We start from the raw sequence: 16,547 nt of genomic DNA on the forward strand, positions 1-16,547 counted from the left end.
TTCCCACGGTTCTTTACCGCTGTCCTAAATTGTCACCGAATGTAGACGGCTTGCCGGGAGGATCTTCCCTCTGCGATTGGTGCCGCCATTCATTGAGGAGAGGGTCGTTTGGCGGCCGGGGCTGGCACCCGGCTCAGCAGTGGAGCATCGGCCGCCGCTGGGTGGGCTGTTACCAGGCAGGGACAGAGAGGGGAGGGGAGAGGTGTGCGTGCTGCTGGGAACAGAGCTCAGCTCGACTGTCGGATTATACGGCTTGTCGGAGACTTTAGGTCTAAAATATCCGCAGCCGGAGGTTTTTCTGTTGGTGGTGAGCTGGATCTCGCCCTCAAAATTAAATAGAGGGGAGGTGTGCGGCCGCTGTTTCCTGGCTGTTTAAATATTTAAAGCTTTCAGCTATGCAGCATATGTATTTCCATCGCGTGACTGCGGTATATTCAAAAAGTTGCCCACTGCAGCGCTGACCACTCCAGTCTGGGGGCCGCCATTTGATGCTGACACTGCCCTGTCTGTACCCGAAGACGACGCTGGCCATCCTGGACAAGCTGGACCTGGACTCTGAGCGTCCCTCCGAGGAGGAGGTGGCCAGGAAGTTCGGCTTCGAGGAGGACTACCTCAGCGGCAACCTCTCCTGCTGGCAGAAGGTCAAGCCGAAAATATGGAGTCTCTTCGACGAGCCCTACTCCTGCTCCGCTGCCAAGGTGGGCCGATCTGTTACTGCTTTTAACAATTTAGGGGTCACTACAAACCAGGTTGACTAGATTGAGCGGATAGGAGTCTATGCAATTGGTATCACTGCTGTGCTATTGCTCTATGTCGCTCATTAAAACCCCATTTTGTCATCTGGAAATAATAAAACTAAAACGCTAAGCTCTTAAGTCCGCTCTTTACTGTCACGTTGGCCATTTGAGACTCGTTAAATTCGGACCGTACTCGGCGCCTCCTGTTGAAGAGCAGCCGTTCTAATTGCGCGGATGCTTGGCTTTCCACTGGATCTGTGCAGTTAGCACTCGGCTCTCGCGGGATTCTCCGGCTAACGTGGTGCTGCGCAAAACGGGAGATTGGCCGTTAAATATGCCGGGGAAAGCAATGCCCGCTGTCAGTTACCTCCTGTTCTGTGATCGACAAGTGTTCATCCAGTTTTCATGGTGTTCAATTCGAGCGGTGGAAAGTAGCGGAAAGTCGGAATTTATATGTGTATTGAGCGTTGAAATTCCAATGTGGCTCACCTGCGCTATATTTTGCCACCCTGCTTATTTAGATCGACATTTAACAATTGTGTAAATAAGCATTATGGAGTACCGGTAAATACTTTTACTTTTTCAAATTATGCCTCAATCCCACAAACATTTTGCATTTTCATGTTGCAAAACGTACGACTGCCATACTACATAAAACATTCGGTATCAATTCTACGGCCACAGGGGCGGTAATTTTATTCCTTCGTAAATCATGATAATTCATGAATATCTGAAATTGGCCGGCCCCTGGGTGCCACCGAGCCAGAGCTATCGACTCTTTCGGGGGCTGCCGTCGGGTGGATTTGTCTGTAGTGCGAGGTCACCGTAGGAAGTGTGTGGTGTTGGTCACTGGCTGCTTTTCTTCCCTGTGCTGCTAGTGCTTTCCTATATTTACTTGAACTATTGGGTTGATTATTTGGGGTTCTACTTCGAGAGGTGCTTTACTGAGCAGATTCGTTGTGTCGGCAGGTGGTGGCTGTGATATCGGTGTTTTTCATTGTGGTCTCCATCTTGTCGTTCTGCCTGAAGACGCACCCCAACATGCGCGTGCCCGTGATCCGTAACGTCACCACCATGGACGGCAACCGGAGCGCTGTCTGGACGCTGGACAAGAGCCGCACCGACCCGCACCGCGCCTTCCTCTACGTCGAGCTCGCCTGCAACGTCTGGTTCACATTCGAGATCATCATCCGCTTCATCGTCAGTCCCGTCAAGCTCGACTTCATCAAGTCGCCGGTCAACATCATCGACTTCATCGCCACGCTCAGCTTCTACACGGACATGCTGACTGACTACCTGCTGGTGAAGTTCCGCAGGGACCTCACCAACGCCGACATCCTAGAGTTTTTCAGCATCATCCGCATCCTGCGGCTCTTCAAGCTGACCCGGCACTCGCCCGGCCTGAAAATCCTCATCCACACGTTCAAAGCCAGTGCCAAAGAGCTCACCCTCCTCGTCTTCTTCCTCATACTCGGCATCGTCATCTTCGCGTCGCTGGTCTACTACGCCGAGCGGCTGCAGGCCAACCCGTACAATGACTTCAAGAGCATCCCGGAGGGCCTATGGTGGGCCATCGTCACCATGACCACGGTCGGCTACGGCGACATGGTGCCCAAGACGTACGTGGGGATGCTGGTGGGCGCGCTGTGCGCCATCGCCGGCGTGCTCACCATCTCGCTGCCCGTGCCCGTCATCGTCTCCAACTTCTCCAACGTCTACTCCCACACGCAGGTGAGCACGAGGCGGGCGATTCTCCTCAGCTTAACGACGAGTGTAGGACGTAGGTCCAGGGTGGGGGATCCCGGGGAACTAACGAGCGGTGGTCTAATATTTGTTGATGTTGCCGTCAAAGGTCAGACATTTGTGTCGGTTTCATCTGATGCTGATCAGCTTGGTGTATTTCGAGAAACTGTTGCGTCTCGGGTTCGTCTGCCACACCGTCAGCTGGTAGTTAAAACTCTTCTGACTTTTCCTCTTGACCTGAACATTCATCTACGTAACATAAGCGGCAAAATTAGCCAGCCTCTGAAAGCGGACGCTAATTGTGGGTTAGCTCTCGGAACACGTGCGGTAAACGTCCGTGGCCATTCTTTCCCGTCGGGTGGTCGGCTAATGGATTCCGACAACGGAGGCAGCCGGCGCGCTCTCAGACTATGTTTATCACCGGAGATGCTGCTGAGCGCTCACGGCTCCAACTGGTGTCCGTCCCCTCTCCACCCACCCTGCCCCTCCACCGCTCTGCTGCTCCGTTTACGTAGCGCTAACCGTTCGCAAAACACAGCCGTCCGCGGACAGATGCCGTACACACCTCACACGCACCCAATTCGACTCGGGAGTCACAGAAGTCGACTCGAAAGTCGCAGAGGCTGACTCGTGGCGGCAGGGTCGACTCTGAGTCGCGGATGTCGCCGAGATGGATAGTGCGTTCCGGCTGATCGGATCAGTCGCAGTGCCGCTGTCAATATCGTAGCTTTGATTTTAGCTAGGCAATCGCCAGCCGCTTGAGTGCTCCGAGGCTATTTGTACTTACTACAAACCAGTAAAACGCCTTTTGGGCGAAGAACGAGCGAGCGAGATAGTGAGCCCTGCACGTGCAGAAGGGCGAGAGGGTACTTCCAACGGGCTTGTGCAAAGCACCCTTCTAGCCGGTCGCTAGCGGTGTGCCAAATTTGAACGCAATCGGCCCAGCCGTTCCTGAGATCTGGAAGCGGCATTCTGCACGTGCGCACGTGCAAACGGGGTCCAAAATGACTTTTGCACGGCACCCTACTAACCGGTCCCCAACCGTGCACCAAATTTGAGCGCAATCAGCCCAGCCGTTCTCGAGATCTGGAAACGCCCCTTGCACGTGCGCACGTGCAGTAGCACCCTAACCGCAACACATGGGAATGCATTGCCTGGTGGGTGCCTACCTGTATGCCAAGTTTCAGCGAAATCGCCCCAGTAATTACCGAGTTACTGAAATGGGAACAAATTTGGCACCTCTTATTGTTGTATTTTGCACGTGCAGTGGGGGTCACTCACATAGATGAAGAGTATCCGACCTTTGGTAGAAGGGATGCAGCTACCCTATAAAAATGACCGCAAGACAATCGCTCAAGCCGCTGCTGAGATATGGGCCTCTCAAAATCATTACTTTTGCAAAACTGCTTGAACACCCTTGACTTTTCACGTGGCACGTGCCACGGCGGTCACTGAGATGTATCAAAAGTAGTCAATTACGGGGTAGAAGGGATGGGGCTACCCAGCAAAAAAGACCGCAGGCCAATCGGTCCAGCGGTTGCTGAGATATAAGCCTCTCAAAAGCGTTACAGGCCGGGCCGGGCCGGGCCGGGCCGGGCCGGGCCGGGCCGGGCCGCTCATACTGAGATTTTTCCCTTATATTGAAAAGACTCGCTTCGCTCGCTGCGCTCGCTCGCTCGTAATTACAACCGGTGTATCTCAATATTTGTTCCTTTTAGACGTGCAAGCATTAGCGTCGCCACGGGGGGCAAGCGGGGCAGCTTGCCCCCCCAACCTCGGACCGGGCACCCCCTGAGATCGATACAGATCCGATGAGATTTTGGAGTCGGGAAAAAATGGGGGTACCTTTCTGAGAATGCCTGTGAGGTCAGACTCGTTCAAGCCAGAGTCGGAGTCGCAGTCGCCAACATCGTCAAAACACCGACTCCAGACTCGGAAGTGTCAATACTGTGATTCATTTCATGTTCCTCGTTGGTTTTTTATTACATTTTATAGCTGATTTTCATAAGTTTTGAAGTGCTGATACAAAATTTGCGTTCAAAGCGTGACACTGAATCTTCGGGCCTTTCTCAACTCTCGTCAAATGTCTGCGACAGACTCAAGTACCGTTCAAGTGCCACAGGGCTCATGACTGCTTGCTTTTCACACAGGCTCCGAAGGAGCTCCACTGAGCTCTAAGAAGCCTTCAGAGGGCACAAACCGGCCTCTGAGAGTCCCACTGGTGTTCATATTCTCTGAGGGCCCATACAGGAATCTTTGAGGACCTTACACATGCGTAGACCTCTGAAGGGCCACACGGATCTTTGAGGATACTTTTAAATATTTCTGAGAACCTTAGGCCTCTGATAGCTCAGCCGAGCTTTTGAGGCGACAGATTTTGCTGAGCCTAAGCCTGCAGTTTAGGGGTCACGACTCGGGTGTGCCTCTGAGGGTCCCAGCACATGTTTCTTATGTCCCTATGTAGGGTCCTTAGGGATTCGACACAGACCTCCAGGGTTCACACTGCTATTTGAGGGCTCCCTGCTCACCCTGGGCCTGGTCTCTTAGCGCCCGCCGCCGGCGCCGCCCACACTGGCTTCTGAGGGTCCCACCTTGGGCTCGGAAAGCCCTAAAGCACCACATATGTACACGTAACTATTTGGGGTGACCAGCGCCGATTTTCAGGATCCTAAGCAGGCTTCTGAGAGCCCACACTGACCCTGAGTGGCCTAAAATGGCCTGGAAGTCCCAAGCCTATCGCTAAAGGATCCCTTGTCGCTATGCCGTGCGAAATTTTGGTTCCGTTAAACGTCTTTTCTTCGCGTTTGCAGCGCTTCCCTACACACGAAAAACGAGAAACTTTTTGTTCACACTACACCTCCTCTCACTGGAGCAAAGATGAATTACTTCCGATTCACACTTCCGACATTCACTCTCCGCTGAAAGCCCTACTTAGCTTCAATCGGCGGCTGGGATAAGCCCTATGCATTTTACGTAGAACCTCTGCATACATGCGTGAATGAAAGTTTCAGCAAGGTGATTCGCTTAAGCTGAGCGTTTAACCTTTTTATGATCATGAGCGACGAGCGTCTGCACAGGGGCTCTCCAGAGTGCGTCGGCAAGCGCAGCCATTGTGATTCTACCGGTCGTTTTTTGTTCAAAAATTTAAAAAAATTAAATTTTCTGTAAAAAAAAATGGCAAGTCATAGCTACAAGGAAAACCTTGTCACCATCGTATTCCTCGCACCATTGCGCGTTGAATGATATGTAAAATGAATGAGTAACGACTGGAGGAAGGCAAGATTTAACACAAAAGTTGATTTTGCCCCCCCAACCGAAAATCTCTGGCGACGCCTATGCGTGCAAGAAGCCATCGGTCTTTTGCTATAGAGAAACCTTACCTTTGCCATATATTTTTCCAGTCTCTCAAAGTCTAAAAAAAATAGTTGCTTCACGCTCAATTGGCCCATTTTATATTCATAGATATACAGATCGCATGAATGTTTGACGTGAAACGTCACGCATCGACCTTTATCTCCAAAGTCGTCCAGCGCATATCTGCAATTTACGCGTATTTTTTCTAATTCTGGCTCGCCGCAATCCCCGAAAAACATCGCGCCTGGAGCACCAAACGGCAACAGAGCACAGTGGTGCCACGGTGGAAAGCCCCCCCCCCCACCCCCTCCTAAGGCTGCCGGGGGAGGGGACGGGAATCGATCAGTCGGCCGGGTGACGAAACCCCATTTGTTTCAGAGAAAGTTTTCCCATTCAGAAGTAACTTCTTAATTGGGTGCGCGTGTGACGCCGGTAGCAGTCGAACCGGACTGTTCAAAATGCATCATGAATGAGTTTATTCATTGTCCCCAAATTTAGAACAATAAGATATCGGTGATTGGCATCTGCTGTGCCTCTCACCGAACTTAAAAAAGAAAAGATTTGCCGAAAGAAAACAGCAATCATTACCCAGTACCTATATTAACCCGCGCCCCAGTGGCGGTCTCCGCCAACTTCGCCCTAGTGGGGGAGGGGGGGGGGCATATGTTACCACCCAGTACCCACCTCTAACTCAAAAACTAAGAGGGCTAGAAAGACGCGGTAAAAAGCAGTCGATAGCTCTTGATGCGTACGTTTGAAAGTATTTCGGTCTTTTTTCATCTTAGAGCAATATTGGGGTCACCAGAGGTCATCAAAGGTCAAAATTTGCGAATTGTCATTATATTTTTCAGAAAACATGCCATTATCTCAGGAACTATGATAGCTAGAAAAACGCTGGGAAAAGCAATCGATAGCTTTTGAACTCTTCTTTTGATAAGGTCATCATCAAAAATGACCTCAGGTCAACAGTTTAGCTTCCAGAGGGCAAAAACTCCAAAAATAGTTGTTTTTAAGAAAAGTGTTTTTCGACAATAACTTTTGACTAAAAAAAAGTTAGGTCATTTCTAATGCCAGAATCGTGTTCCTCTCGCCAAGACGCGTCGAATGAACTATAATTTGACCTTGAAAGGTCAACTTCAAAGTTTGACCTCAGGTCAAGGTCATGACCTGACCGGAAAAGGTCATGTTGCATATCAGTCGATGCGTCTCGGCAAGACAAACACAATGAGGCCAACCCCAGCGTTCTATCTCTTTCCAATCGAGAGTTATTGGCAAAAAAACTGTTTGTAGCCTCAAATGACCTCGGATGACCTTTCAAGAGGCTATCAGCAAAAAAAGACACCTTGGTCGTCACCGGTGGTCCAAATCATTGTTATCCTGAAATATTTGGACTGTTCCTATGCGTACACACGGATCTAGAGGCATTTTCGTTTTTCTCCATTGACTTATAATGGAAAGGTCACGCCACTGTCCTGACCTTAGGTCACGCATATCAAAAATCCGAGATATACAAATTGTAGGCACCCATAACATCATGTAATCCACCAAGTTTGAAACCTCTCTGACAAACACTGCAGGCTGGACATGATTGCAAACTTTTTTTAGGCTTGGTCAGTTAACTTGACCTAGTGACCTGACCTGACATGACCTGGGGTAAAAATTTCACACATTGTCCAAAATTGATGTACCAAAAGCTACCCCAAGCGGCGCAGCGCTACGCGCCGCGGTTTTTTTATTTATACGAAAAAAAACGCGACAGGGTGGTAACATATGCCCCCCCCCCCCACTGGGGCGAAGGTTAAAAGCAAAAGAAGCATCGATGATTTCCACTGCGTGACTACCTAGGTAAAGTAAAACATAAAAACTTATGTTTTACTTTTGTGACTTTGCTTAGCAACTCCTATATCCGTGGCTGGAATCATTTCAAACACCTCTGACCTCTGCGCTGGCTTATGTTGCCAAAGCCGTGGTCGTTTTAGCGCTGCGACACGCCTCCCCCTTCCCTGTCTACCGACCAAAGCCCCAGGACCAAAGCGATGTTAAAGTTTTGCGAGGATAATGCACCTAAAGATCTCAGTAGCTACATTTAGATATATGAAAATAACAGAGATTTCCCGCGCAACAACATGTGCTGTCGGCCATCAAATAATGACCTGCTGCCTGCCAACTCGCTTAGCAACTTCTCGGTGATGAGTTTGCGCCCCAATCACAGGACAGGGTCCGCCTTGGTCGTCGGTCACCTTGGGTGACTGTCTCTTACCGCTGGTAACCCTCCCTGACCACCGGTAGGTAACCGTCGCTGACCGACGGTAACCTTGGTGACCATCGCTAACCTTGCTAGCCGTCGGCAACCTTGAGCGATCATTGCTGACCGTCACTGGCTAATGTTGACGGTCGGTGACCGCTGCTGACTCGCTGACCATCGCCGACCGTCAGTTACCTTGAGTGACCGTCTCTGACCGTCGCCGACCGTCGGTAACCTTGAGTAATCGTCGCTGACCGTCTCTAACCTTGAGTGACCGTCGCTGACCGCCGTTGCACGGCCGTCGGTGCCGGCACCGTGGGCCGACGATCTGTCTCCATCTGCGCTGCACGGCAGACAGTCCGGGCTACCTTACCGTCGGCCTGCGCCACCGGCCGGCGGCCCCAGCCCGGCCCTGCCCGGCCTGGCTGAGAGTACACCGTCTCCCCGTGCAGAGGTCGATGGTTGGAGGACCGCGACATTACGAACTTATATGGTAGAGCGGTACGATTGGGCCAGTATTGGGGATTCGAGAGTCGGTGAACTGTGTGAGATGCACATACTTTCAGACAGAGCTGAAATCGGAGGATGTATGAGGATTCTGTGAACGACCCAGTCTCTGATGTACACATTTACGGTTCCCACCAATATCAATGATCATACAAGTGCTGTTTCTAGGGTTTACAGGAGAAGCACAAGGCATTTCAGGCGCCTATGACGCATAATATCACTTAGGGTATTCTTACACTTGATATATCAGCCCAGGGTCAGCAGCTAGCGGCGGGGATGCCGGTGTTGTAGCCTCCTAAACGGGTCGTCGAGCTGAGTCGACTGACATACAAAGCTCAGTTTCGATAAATTTGATAGTGGGGATGTTCATGCTGCGAGCCCTTGACATGTGTACCTACGTGGGGGAGTTTCATGAAGTTATTACACTAGGTTGTGGTTTTGTAATGCAGTCTCGCAGGGTGCGGTCAGTCGTGTGAGAGTATCCAGAAATGAGAATGACCATTGACTGCTTTTGAATCAGTTGCAGTGTAGTTTCCCCTTGTCTGACTTATAATTGCTGCGATTTATGCCGCCTGACCTCAGGCCACTGCGTCTCGTGTCTTCCATAGCTCTTTTGTGACCCCTGTTTCACCACGCTCCGTCTGCCCCAGGCCCGCTCCAAGCTGCCCAAGAAGCGGCGGCGCGTCCTGCCCGTGGAGAACACGAGGCGCGGCCTGCGCCGGGACCAGCCGGGCATCCAGCGGCGCATGAACGTCATCAAACACCACCCGCCGCCGCCGCCAGTAGCCGCCAAGGCCGCCCACGAGCTGCACACCTGTGAGGGCGCGCTCTTATCACCTCGTAACTGTCCTGCCTCATGCTCTGTGTTCCTTACCACGTTGCTGATTCCTGTCCTGCGGCCCTTGTCTCTGTTCTCTCCTATCCCGTCATCCGTCTCTAACTAGCTACCCTTCTTTGAATATGCGAATTCTTTGCTGCAAATCAGCGCAGGTCACTGGTATCAGTATTCCATATTCATCGTCAGTTATGCAGTTTTGAGTATGTGGCCTGTTCTTAGCACAAATAACTGTTATTTGTAGTATTTTCGTATGTTACTCTGCTTAGTATCTATGACGCTAACATACTCTGGAGTCGGGGAGGAACCCACGCCTACGCGAAGTGCGACCTTTCCCCGGACTGTATCGATCCAGGGCTCTGATAGGCCCTCACGCCGGTCTCCGTATCCCGTGGCTCGGCAGAGGGGTCATTAGCACGGGCCGAACACGGGTGTGGTGAGACCCGGTCCGGTTACCATTACCGACAGGTACGGGATGACGGACAGGTACGGACTGACGGACAGTGCGGTCTGTCTGGGCGAACGGAGTGGCGGACAGACGGACGGGTGTGCGGACGGACAGACGAGCCGACGGACAGACTGTTGACTGTCGAACTTTTGGCTGAAACAGCGATCCTGGACGAGCGAGAGTTAAGCACCGGTAAATGTGCCATCTGACTCGTGTGACCCGCAGCTCCGGTGAACACGCTGACCTCTGACCTGACCCGTGTGCCCCGCAGCGCCGGTGAACGGTGCTCCCGGGGTGTCGGTGCCGTGCCGCGGACTCGGCGGCGGCCTCCGGTCCCCTCCGGTCCTCCAGGCGCGCCCTCCAGCCGGTGTCGATCTCATCCTGGCGGCCAACAAGCCAGGTGGGTCCGGCTGCTCTGTCATCTCCCAAACCAAATAGGTTGGATTGGTGTGTGACTGATCTTATCATCTACCGATAGCGATATCTACCGATATTCCGTGGACTGGAGTTCTGTGCGGCGTTGGAATTTACTTCAAGTTGTCTGTCTTATTATCATATCCAATATCCATATTTCACCAACAGTTCTTCGTTCAATGTTTATAGATAACAAAAGTACGGCTCCATCTACTACATTCTTCTAACATTACCTCAACTTTCCGGTTCCGGTCCGGTCTCTTTGTGGCGGCCTCAGGTCGTCTGACATCTGTAATTTCTCAGGAGACTCTCTGCTCGGACGATCGCAGCAACAGGCACCGCAATAAATTGTCCTGTCCGTTGTAGCGCGGGCGCCGTTGCCGGTCGACCGGCCGCGGCGGCTCGGTTACAGCGCGACGTATGACAGATGGAGCCCGGCCGGTCGTAAACGGGAATCGTCAGCCGCCAAACGGAGCGACAACCAGCTGCCGGCCGAGCGGCGGTCGAATTGACCACCTGTTGGCGAAAACTAAAAGGGGACGGTGTTTGTGGTGATACTCGGTGGAGCTGACGTCAGTCGACAGAGATATTTTCGTCAATGTGATATTTTCGGCGATGAAAACGTTTCTTCTCGAGTCGAGAAGAAATAAGCATTAAGCGGCGTTAGGCCGCGTTAGTTCTCATCTGGATAGTAACCCAAATCAACACATTTGTGTACGAAGCGATTTTAGTTTGGGATTACACTATTATTGACCGTCCCAGCCGAGACCCCGTGGCGTTTGTTTGTCTGGTCCGGCTCCGTCGCCCCAGCTGTTTGTCCCGTGGCGGCCGCGCGGTGCTTCTGACGGTCACCCCGTCTCCCTTGTCTGGGGAGCGGGTAGTCAAGAGTCGGCTCCGCCCGAACCCTGTAACTAACCGACGGCCTCTCCGCAGTCGGGTCACAGACCGGCGTCGGCGCGCTCATTTTTAACGGCACGTGGGGGCGATAGGCACGTGGCTGGGAACGATACCTAACTCTGAGTGAGCTAACATAGCAGTGGCAATGGCGAAATTTGGCGGCGTATTAGCGGATATTGATAGTGAAGTCTGCCAGCATCTGTTATGGATACAGCAAATATGATTACTCGGTCAATTGAATGTTTGGCTCGGTTTTTCGGTATTTGCGTGTACCATTGACGGCTCGCTCTGCTCAGCTGCGGACATTCTGCAGCGGCTAATCTAATGGCCTGCAGGGCCCATTGTCTGACGCTTTGGTCGATGGTTCTCTTTTTTTAGGAACGATGGGCACCGGTGTGCGGCTGCTGGAGCGAGGGCCCACGGTAACAGTGGGGTCACAGACACTCCCCCCGGGGACGGTCGGTATCACACTGGGGGAGACGAGCTCAGCGCTCCTCACGGCACCGGTCGAACTGCAGTCCGCTCTCCTGGCAATGGTCAGTGTCACTGCCTCTGTCCGTGTCGTCCGTCCGCGGCCGATGGAGGGATGGATTTGGGATGTTTATTGGTGGTATGGGTGTTCGGCTGGGCGGATAATTACTAATTAGACATACCACAAACCGCTTCCCTGTCTATTGGATGACGTGCATCACTGCTAAAGCCAATTAACTGATATAGGGACTCAAATTAGGAAGTCATCAATATTCATTACCCGCACATTTGTTGACGTAAACATCGTAATGGGATCACAGAAGCCCATCACTGCCTCATCCGTTTGCCGGTTTAGCAAAACTATTACTGACAGCTGCAAAATGGCTTCACAGCTCAGAGCTTCGTCGAAAAGAAACTACGACAAAGTTAAGATGGAACTTTTCAGGGTACGTCAGGTCTTGTAGGCTGGCGATGAACCGAAGTGAAAACGGACATGACCCCTGAGAAAGACGCAGAAGTTATACTGACAGTCAGTTTTATTGTCGAATCGGCACTGGATAACAGAATGCATTGAACACGACACGACAGTCATGCCCCGATGGGCGTTACAGCGACTGGAAGTGTGAGCGAGGATCCGGAAAGCTTGCACGGGCGAAGGGGAGCACATACCTACTGGTGATACAGTAGATGAGTGGGGTGGTGGGAACTGATGAGGCGAACCGGAGATGATGAGTTTAAAGGGAGGTTATGGGATGTCGTGTAGATTATCCCAGTGTCGAAGAATGCGTAGGACAATGGAAAGATGATGGGATGACGGAAAGATGCTATAGGTTATTGGAGAGCTGATGACCCTGGTCTTGGGGGATGATCTCGGTGTCGGGGAGGTGATAAGAATGTCGGGGAGATGACCCCGTTGTCTAGGGAATGTGTGTGTGAGTGTTGGAGGATGGGGTGACGGGGATATTATTTCTGTGCCGGGTAGCCGGGTGATATAACTGGGAGCCGAGTGGTATAACTAGGGGCCCGAGCGGCGGCCGGCGTCGGTCGATATTACCGGGCGCCGGCCGCCGACCGTCCAGATGGCGGCCGGCATTTTTCAATAGTGTCCGACGTGCCGGGCCGGACCGATGGCCGCGAGGCGTGACCGGCCGCTGATGAGGCCGACGGCGCCATGGCCGGCCGTGCAGAGCTGCGGACGGTGCGGGGCGGTGGTAGGGGAGGCCGACGGCGCCATGGCCGGCCGTGCAGGGCGCCGGGCGGTGCAGGGCGCCGGGGCGGTGGTAGGGAGAGGCTGGGCGCCATGGCCGGCCGTGCAGGGCGCCGGGCGGTGCAGGGTGGTGGTAGGGAGAGGCCGACGGCGCCATGGCCGGCCGTGCAGGGCGCCGGGCGGTGGCAGGGAGAGGCTCGGCGCCATGGCTGGCCGTACAGGGCAGTCGGAGCTGGTGGGGAGCGGTGGTGGACGGGGCGCCGTGGGTGCAGAGCACCGGGCGGTGGTAGGGAGAGAGGCCGGGACTGGTGGGGAGCGGTGATGGTGGACGGGATGCCATGGGTGCAGGGCGCCGGGAGGTGGTAGGGAGAGGCCGGGCGCCGTGGCCGGCCGTGCAGGGCGGCCGGGGCTGGTGGGGAGCGGTGGTGGACGGGGCGCGGGGCTGATGGGAGCGGCTGGGCGCCATGGCCGGCCGTGCAGAGCGGCCGGAGTGGCGGTGGAGGGGAGCGGTATTGGCCGGAGGTGGACGGTGTTCGGTCCTACCGCCCACCGCCAGATTTATCCGCTGGGTGAGACCTGTCAGCTGTCCGCCCAATAAGGCCATGGGAGTGAAGTAGGTAACGTTGTCCCCAAAGTTCACATCAGGTATGCCTGATTTTGTTTGCTCCAGTCATCAATTCTAACTTTGAAATAAGTTGCAAAACTTGTGGCGCGCTAAGCCACGTGGCACAGCGTTATCTTCCGCTGCAACTTATATTTTGTAGCTGCGGAAATTTGTTTGAAGTGAAAGGATGCTTGAAAAATTGTAATCATTGTTACATAAATGCGGCGCACCAATTCTCTGCCACCGGGAAAGCACGCGTTGCGACATTCCCTTCCGTTCGTATGCCGATCAATGCGCAGGCACAGGTGAACAATTGTTGCATAGTGCTTAGTGCAGATTAGGCCACTGTTGAGGTATTCCGGTACATTTGATACGCTTATCTCTCGGAGCGCCCTACAGCACCTGGGGCAGGCTGTTGAAGAGCTTAGCCCTATTCTGGGAACCCTCCACTCGGGGTCTGACGGTCACCAACTGATCGCCAGGCCGCCGGAAGCGGGCCTCCCGCTGCCGCTGCCACTGCGGACTCGGCGGCCGGGACCAGCTCGGGGACGGCTGATGCTGCTGTCGGCTGCCGACGACCGTCTGTCAGCAGCGGCAGCAGTACGAGCAGCAGTACCACCACCAGCAGCAGTGGCAGTACTAGCAGCAGCAGCAGCAGGGGCAGCGGCAGCAGCAGCACGGGGAGCGGCAGCGCAGCCGGTGGCGCCGGCAGCAGCATCAGAAACGAACGAGCAGGCAACGAACAAGGTACTGTTGAACTAGGATCACAGTCGTGGTGAAAGAAGCACGATATTAGAATGTGGACATCTTATGATTCTAACATCACATTGAAGGATAACTTATTTTTATTTCTCTCGTAATACAGTTCGGTCTTAATCGTATCAAGAAACCATGCGAATAGTCAAGCACCAACATGCCATTATAATTCGCTTCTGCCACTGACCTATCTCTGTCTCTGCCGGCAGCGGCCGCCGGCACGGACACCTCCTATATGCTGCTGACCGCTGCGGACGAGCCCAGCCTGTCGCGTCACCAGCTGGACCGGGCCATCGCCTCGCTGCCCAGCGTGGCGCTATGACACGCCGAGACCTGTGAACTGTGAGCGTACGGCGAGACTCCGCCGAGACCCTTCCACCGCGCGTCCCTACGGCCGGGCGCCCCCGAACCCCACTCGGCCGGCGCGGCCCTGTGACAATGTCCTCCGAACCAGTGTCGTATCCGCGTGTGACGGCAGCGGGTGGGTCACTCTAACCCGGTCAGCGCTGTTCACTGGCTGGTTATGGCTGGTGTCGACGCGACCTCTCTGACGCTCGGCAAATGTCACCCGAGGCCGGTGACTCTCTGCGCTGTGACCTTCTCCGTGAGCTGGGGTAACTCACTTACCGTGGTGATTGCGGACGCCCACTCAAACTATACCAGCCAGGAGTGCACCATGTCGCACAAATGGTATATTGAAATAATAAAGTATATCGTGTACAGGGTAGTCGGTTTTTCTGCTGTCGTCGTGCGCTGATACGAGATAGGAAATGTCACTCGTTGCGAGTTTTTTACGTCGTCTGTACAGGAGGTCGATGTACAGTGGGTCTATTTAAGATCTCCAGAGCCACCACGTGGCGCTACGGTCGGGGTAGGGCGAGTCCAAATCCCGAGGGAAGTGAGGTCACCGGTCATTGTGGGGGAAGGAGGGAGGGGGAGTGGCGCGGTATCACGGCGCATGGGGCGTGCGTAGCGCCGGGAGTGGGCCGCCCAGGGCCGCCCGCCACTGCGCCGAGGTTGAGGGGAGGGGATGATGGTTGCGGGTGCGTTCACTCCGGTATGGTGGTATTCTGTTCATGTGGAACCAGCAAGAATGCGACTGAAGGGAATCATTATCTCAAACAAACGGACAAGCGAGAGGCAGCGCCAGTTCCAGCCAAAATCTTGAGCAATGATAATTGAAGTCTAGGACGTATTAAAATCATGCAACTATTCAGTCGATAGTTGCATGATGGCAGTCTTAGGCTTTTCTAAAATGTTATTTGAGTTGGGTATTTTTTCATTTGGCACGTTCAGTTTTGACGAGTTTATCGGGTCGAAAAGAATCCGAAAAGAAAGAGTTAAAATAGCTCCAGAAAAATGACCAAAAAAATATTTTCTTTAAAAATGAAACTAAGCTAGACATTTATAAGCGAAAATTTTGACTTTTTTGAGAGGATTTTGAGGAAAGATGTTGGCGAAAGATGTCATCGTGCTTGTCTGTGTTGCAGTAGTAGAAAAGGTTTTGGTTCGTGTCCAGATAAAACCAGACCCGGGAGTGGGGCTCGAACTCACGACATCACGTTCAGCTCACAGGTTACCCAACCTAAACGCTACGAGCACCTATCGCCCTGCGCAGCTTGCTCAGTGCTACGGCTATAGTTCGGCCAAAGTGTCTGACGTCTGTCAATGTCACGAGGCGAAGCCCCTAGGTAAATGTCCGTCCCGGGAGCTCGGTCGGTAGGGCTTTGGACTCCGTGTGGTGAGAGCGCACGTCCCGGTTGCAAAAGTCCGGGTTCGAAACGCGACGTGTGCTTGACGTTTTTGAGCTCCTGACGGGTATGGTTGTGGTTGGTGGCAGGCCGCTGCCAGGCGAAGTCAGTGAGGGGATCGGCCGTGCGCGGCTATGTGCGCACGTTAAACTTTGGACTCTGAATTCTGCCATAGACCAGGAATTGCTGAAGGGTAGAGGGTATGGTCAACGCAACAAGCTCAGCTTAGCGGGGACTCTTTCCTTATGATTCCTTTCATTCAAAAGGTTCGGGCCAAATATATATTAAAAAAGGGGGAGCCGAACCATGTTGGGTCGGGTTGAACCCGGAATCGTACCTGTGTCTTGCAATCATGGTCAGAGAAAACAGAGGCCAATTTCGGGTCAAATATTTTTATTAACTGATCTTATTGTTTTTTAGCTTACACGTATAATAACTTTAAGCTTTTTTTAATCGAGACTTTATGCACAAAAATGTGGCATTCGTCCGCTTTTCCTCATCTCCTCTCAGCGACTTGATTTGACCTTAAATCTTACCAGCAAAAAATAAATCACCTGCGTGATAATTATTTGCCCAAG

At 53.1% G+C, this 16,547-nt stretch overlaps 1 protein-coding gene across 2 annotated transcripts in view; it reads left to right on the plus strand.

Annotated features, from left to right (window-relative positions):
* LOC122378752 (potassium voltage-gated channel protein Shaw-like) overlaps window positions 1-14,945 on the plus strand; it is a 29,593-nt gene extending 14,648 nt beyond the window's left edge. For both annotated transcript variants that reach the window (XM_043360214.1, XM_043360215.1), the window contains exons 4-10: window positions 519-698; window positions 1,707-2,468; window positions 9,237-9,402; window positions 10,141-10,269; window positions 11,559-11,716; window positions 13,945-14,209; window positions 14,428-14,945. In XM_043360214.1, coding sequence (XP_043216149.1) covers window positions 519-698; window positions 1,707-2,468; window positions 9,237-9,402; window positions 10,141-10,269; window positions 11,559-11,716; window positions 13,945-14,209; window positions 14,428-14,540 — 1,773 coding nt within the window. In that variant the 3' untranslated portion in view covers window positions 14,541-14,945. The remainder of the gene's footprint in view (window positions 1-518; window positions 699-1,706; window positions 2,469-9,236; window positions 9,403-10,140; window positions 10,270-11,558; window positions 11,717-13,944; window positions 14,210-14,427) is intronic.
* The last annotated feature ends 1,602 nt before the right edge of the window (window positions 14,946-16,547 follow it).

Source organism: Amphibalanus amphitrite, unplaced genomic scaffold (assembly GCF_019059575.1).
Source record: "Amphibalanus amphitrite isolate SeventyFive unplaced genomic scaffold, NRLGWU_Aamphi_draft 000064F_arrow, whole genome shotgun sequence".
NCBI classification, from domain to species: Eukaryota; Metazoa; Arthropoda; class Thecostraca; order Balanomorpha; family Balanidae; genus Amphibalanus; species Amphibalanus amphitrite.